This window comes from Diadema antillarum, unplaced genomic scaffold (assembly GCF_040938485.1).
Source record: "Diadema antillarum isolate AM-2024a unplaced genomic scaffold, OU_Dant_1.0 scf00000090, whole genome shotgun sequence".
Taxonomy (NCBI): Eukaryota; Metazoa; Echinodermata; class Echinoidea; order Diadematoida; family Diadematidae; genus Diadema; species Diadema antillarum.
In genome coordinates, this window is record NW_027270979.1 from 1992563 (window position 1) to 1998562 (window position 6000).

The 6000-nt window shown below is 40.3% G+C and overlaps 1 protein-coding gene across 1 annotated transcript in view; it reads right to left on the bottom strand.

Annotated features, from left to right (window-relative positions):
* Window positions 1-5509, bottom strand: part of LOC139718166 (protocadherin Fat 4-like) — a gene marked incomplete at its 5' end in the record, with an annotated part of 54250 nt that extends 48741 nt beyond the window's left edge. Inside the window, 2 exons of the mRNA XM_071629651.1 lie at window positions 3993-4194; window positions 4985-5509. Of these exons, the coding sequence (XP_071485752.1) occupies window positions 3993-4194; window positions 4985-5509 (727 nt within the window). The remainder of the gene's footprint in view (window positions 1-3992; window positions 4195-4984) is intronic.
* Window positions 5510-6000: the final 491 nt, after the last annotated feature.

Sequence of the window (6000 nt, forward strand, 5' to 3'; positions counted from 1 at the left end):
GAAAGCTGAGTTGCCCTCTTCAGCTCTCCTCTGGAAAACCAAAAACAACAACATTTCTTTGCACGCCATGCAACTCAAATAAAAATATGGCCAGCATTCTCACATAATTGTATTTCCTCTGAGCGGTGAGAATATGATTGATGAGCGCAAATCTCCCTATATAGCCATTGCTACTTGGAGAGTTATGGCTGGCTTATCATTGTCATTCGTCCATCAACACATAGCACTATTTGTGAGGAGTCTGCATGATAAATTGGTTTTGAATTCTGCTCACACATAATGAGCTTGTGAAAGAGAGGTAGAGGGAAAGAGAAAAAAAAAATGTACTGTCAGAGGTAGTAGCAGGCTTGCTGTGGTATGGTACAATGGGCCTATGAAATATGATTTCAAAAAACGAGATGGCTTTGTGCATTATTTCCTTCAGGCAATCACTTTGAACAATGACAGAATCGTCCCATACATGCAAAGGTGATATGTGCACCTGTAGGATAGGGTCTTCATATTTTTCCTGTATTCCAAGCACCTAAACACTGCTCATGTCGTAGGGACAATAACACAGCAGCAGATCTTATCTTGCTCTGAACCATGCTGTACAGAAGATGCATGAGTTGCACATAATAACTACAATGAATGGTGCTTTTCAGTTTACAAAAGAATGTGCCGGGATTACAAATATGGTTGTTCATTCATCTGTATCTTCACACCTGATTTCCATCGATCAAAAATTGAGTAAATCTGAAAACAAACAATACTTTCCATGTTACAGCATCTTGCACATTTTTTCTTTCTTTCTTTTTTACTGAATGGAAAACAGGCATTCCTTCAGTAAGCATGTATGTATGTTGCTGTTCAACAATCAGCTAACGACATCTCTGTGTCACAAATTCCCAAAGAATATTACTTTCATATAACCTGTCCCTGTCCGTCTGTACTATGCAATGTAACTCCATGATCATATCAACTCTGATAATACAGGAAAATGAAAGAAAAAAAAAACACCAAAAAAAAAAAAAAGAATGCAAGTTTAATTAAAAACAGGCAGGAAAGTTTAGAAATCGTTCACATGCTTTAAAGGACAAGTTCACCTTCATAAACATAAGGATTGAGAGAATGCAACAACATTAGTAGAACACATCAGTGAAAGTTTGAGGAAAATTGGACAATCGATGCAGAAGTTATGAATTTTTAAAATTTTTGTGTTGGAACCGCTGGATGAGGAGACTACTACAGCTTGGGAGTCATATGCGTACAACAGTATAAAGAAAATGTAAAAGAAAATTCAACATATTTTCACTTTTTTCGCATAACAAAAGAGCAATTGACTTGCCTCTTTCTAAAGGCAGGGGGAATAATATTACCCATAACATTTGTCGGTAACGAGTCAGGGGAATGTGTACTTTTTTCAAAAGATGGAATTTTGTGAAATTCTCTTTATATTTTCCTTATATTGTTGTACGCATGTGACATCTCAGTTATTCATACACTGCAGTAGTCTTCTCATCCAGCGGTTACTGCACAAAAACTTAAAAAATTCATAACTTTTGAACGGATTGTCTGATTTTCCTCAAACTTTCAATGATGTGTTCTACTAATATTGCTACATTCTCTCAATCCTTATGTTTATGAAGGTGAACTTGTCCTTTAATGAAACACAATATTGGTTTCAGCCACATGAAAGGGATAACTCGAATCTAAGGGGGGGGGGGGGTGATATTTATGCATAGAAACAATTGTAAAACGGTCTTGCAATGAGACCACCATGCAAGCTGCATGTGCATAGTTGAAATAGACTTGTCGACGACATGTGTGTCTGTCGCTCGAGATTATCATTTGCTTCTATTTGTAGCAGCAGTACATAACAATGAGGTAACACTATCATAACCTCCCAGCTCTCTTATTGGTTTGTATTCCAAACTATCATGATAGTCTTGATTTTCTGAAAATCTATCAACTTGAAACAACTTCATCCTGCAAGTTTATTACAACACAATTTTAACGTGATGGAAAGTATACACGTTCTAATTGACTTCATGTCACACACACACAAATAAATACAAAAATTGAGATTTTTGTGTGTGCATGTTAATGGGAGGATTATGAGGCAATGAAAACATCACCTCATCAAATTAGCATATATGTGGTTTGGACTAACATCATTTACTTTCAAAAACACATGAAAGGTAGCTTCATTACTTCCATACTTCCATATCTAATGTCTGAGTTGATGTTACTTCCACCCATTTGCTTGATGTGACTGAATCTACAAAACCAGCATGATCATGGAACACAATTGTACTTTGATATACAGCTCGTAAATCCACTGACGGAATTGTGTGTTTGGGTCTGGGCAGTTAAAGTTCTTGGTGTTGTTTGTTGCCCTCATTTTCCTTTAAATGGAGAGAGGGAATGTGAGAAATTGACACACGCAATATGAGACTATACTTGCGATATAATACATCCTAGCCTAAATGTGTGAGCTCTAAATCCACTCAACTAAGCAGGTGCATCAATCATGCTTAGTTTGCAGTATTTACATATTGAGACAAATTTCAGACCCTCTATTGTGAGGTCAAGGTGTTTTACCAAAACCGGCAGACACATTTTTTTGAAGTCCAGCCCAGCCCAGCCCTACCCTACAGGTGGGATAGTCTGTAGCAGAGCCAAAACTCTGAAAGCAATGGAAAAGAGGTCAGTTTCAAGCTAGACGAGTGCTCCTCTTCATCCCCCTCCCACGAAACCTGCAATATGCCTGCCAGATTACGAGGGAGAAGTTTACAAAGAGACCCTCAGTTTCCGAACTTTCCTCCTTGATCCAATCTCTGGTTCAGACCTGCGGCTCGCGGCCGATGAAAAGGTGGATCAGCAACGCTCAAAGGTATGCAGAGGGAAAACCTCCTTTTTAGTTTTCTTGAGGAACGCTGGACTTCAGTCCATGGATGATTAGGAATGGGTGTGTGGTTGGACTCAGTAAGGGGTACGTTGGTGAGATCGGTGAAGATTAAGGGAACATTTTTTATTTAGAGCAGTGGAAAGACCCTGAAGCAATTCATGAGTGACTTGCGCGGTAAAATGGACTACAAGATTGAAGAATTTCTAAACAATGTTGAGGAACCATTACAGACAGCACTTTTGGAAGTGATAATTCAACCTTCACTAGAACCTTTAACCTGAAAGTGTGGATCTCAAAAGTTCATACCTTTGATGCTATTGTTTTTCCACCAGCAAACTTAGATATTGGACAAATCCCATGCAGTGCTGTAAGTATCACTTCTGTACGCTATGTGCTTTTCATTGAGTAAAAAAACAACAACCAAAAACAACAACAAAATTTCCCTGCACAATTACATTTTAAGATCTTACGTGTGCATGCTCTGTTAATCTACTGTAAAAGTGGATATTTTCGCGCGACTAATCTTTTACGCTCAGCGGGGTTAGAAGAGTTTCGCGTGTTTTCAATTCCGCGGAAATAAGACATGAACTACTGGAACCTATGGCAAGCAAAAATTTTAGCATTGCTTTTATTTTCATGCTTGTTCCTGCTTGCGCAAAATGCGCGAAAATTTCAACACTGCGAACACTTATACAGTATATCGAGAATTTGTAGACCACACATTGAATGACCCATTGAAAATAAGCTTGGTATAATTCACATTTGGCAGCACAGTAAATATGAAATCAGTGGTAATTTGCAATTCAGCCACTTGCTGCATCAATTCTATCATCTTTGCTACCTCCCCTGAACCTTATTCCTGCAATCAGCCATTAAGGTAGCAGGTTGTCTCTTGTTATGCTGATATCAGTTATTCTGAGTTTCTAGCAGCATTTCATGGTAAAACTCTGAATTAATCTAAGCTAAACTGACAGTTTTGCTCGAATGCAACACCATTCTCATCTCTCTCTACCAGTATGAAAACAGCATGGGCAGACATCACAATCAGGTGTCAAGCACATTGGTGGAGGGAGTTGGGGCGGGGGAGGAATTATTATGTTACCTGAGTCGAGATCTGTGGCAGACAGGGTAGCAACCGATGTTCCCACGGCAACATTTTCAGGAACCTCCTCACTGTAGAAGGTGGGATCAAAGACTGGATCATTGTCGTTGACATCATCGACGTTGATGTAGACCGATGTGGTGGAGCTGCGCGGTGGGTTGCCGTTGTCAGAGGCCATGATATTCAGAAAATAGTGCTGCTTCTGTAATATTTGAGAGGGAAAAGTGGTGAGATGGGTTAATCAACATTTTCTTCAGCGCTAACACAGAATCTTTACTCCTCTTGGTATCCTAACCCGTTGAAGACAAGTCCCGAGAATACTCGCGCATGTATCCATGGGAAATGTGTGTTATAGCAAAATCAGTCCGTCCTCAATGGGATAATCTTTATCATTATCACTCAGTAACTATCACACACTGCTAAAATGCCTGGCATTCACATAGTAATGAAATTAGACTGTCTTGACTTTCTATAGAATTATTTAAATTCACAGTGCCCAAATATATCATACCATTAAAAATTCAATATTTTACTTTACGGTTGGATATGCATAGATCTACCTTAGCAGGTCAAGAATACTTATGAGCATATTATGTATGCCTACATTTCTGCCTCTGTGTGGCATATGTTTACTCATCAACATCATAAGGAAAATTTTGAGGTGTGAATTTTCTTCAATTTGTCACCCTCTACTAATACAATTTGTAAGATTGCTACTGCTGATCTGTAATTGAACAAACCTGCTGCCGGCAACCAGGGATAGCCTGGTGGTAGTGTTGCTGCCCTGAAAGCAGTAGATGACAGGCTTGAGTCCTGTGGTTCCTTTTATTCCCACACACTGGTTCAATTACAGATCAGCAATTGCGATCTTACAAATTTCATTTGTAGAGGGAGACAAACTGAAAAAAATTCACACCTCAACCTTCACCCCTCTGATTAATATTCTCTTGTTTTCAAGGAAAATTTTGTTCATTCTTGACTCAATGAATTACCGATTCATAGTCCAGGGTTTGTAGAAGCCTGATGGATCCAGTGCTTGGATCAAGGAAGAAGACATCCTCTCCAGGTGCTCCTTCCGCCACCACAGAATACACCACCTCACCATTTGGACCAGCATCTGGGTCTGTTGCCACGACAACGCCAACATCTTCCCCAACCATCGCATCCTCGGGGACCAGGAAGGAATATGCACTGGTTGAGAATTCGGGATCGTTGTCGTTTTCATCGAGGACATGGATGTTGACGGTCGCCGTGGAGCTCTGGGTGCCATCCGATGCCAGAATGAGGAGCTGGTAAAGGGCGGAGGACTCTCGGTTGACCACGCCCTTGGTGCGAATCTCACCATTGGTAGCATCCAGGGAGAAGAGGCTGCTCGCTCCTGCAGTGATGTTGTAGGAGATGATGGAGTGGCTGCCTATATCTGCATCTGTGGCGGTAACCGTGGTAACTAGCGAGTTTGTGGGTGAATTCTCAGTGATGGAGACGTTGTAGGGTGCTTCATTGAAGACTGGCGCATTGTCGTTTTCATCAATGACTGTGATGGTGATCTAAGAACAGATAAAGAAAAGAAAGTAACAAAATGATTAGATTTTTTTTCTTTAAGACATACACAGTAAACTACAGAATGTTTCTATTGACATTCAAAAACATAGCGACCTCACATGGTGATAGATGGAGTTTCACGGTTACACAGACAAGGAGAAACAAGGTGTCTGTTAACTTATGAAGTTATATAGGATTTCATGCCCCAAATATCATCCCATATCTGGGAAAAAACAAATCTCTGAGCAGCCGATTCTGCCTGCCCCCCTTCCCTGCCTAGTTAACAAGAATGAGTTCCCGTCCTTCACACTATAACCCCCAACAGCACAGCCTTCATGTCCGTGTTCGATTACATGAGACTGCTCCTACTCCAGGAGGTGAAAATAATCCACAGTACAAAGCAATAGTAGAACAGCCACTGTTAAACCACGTCCCATTCATTGACACTGAACTGGGAGCGAGTGGG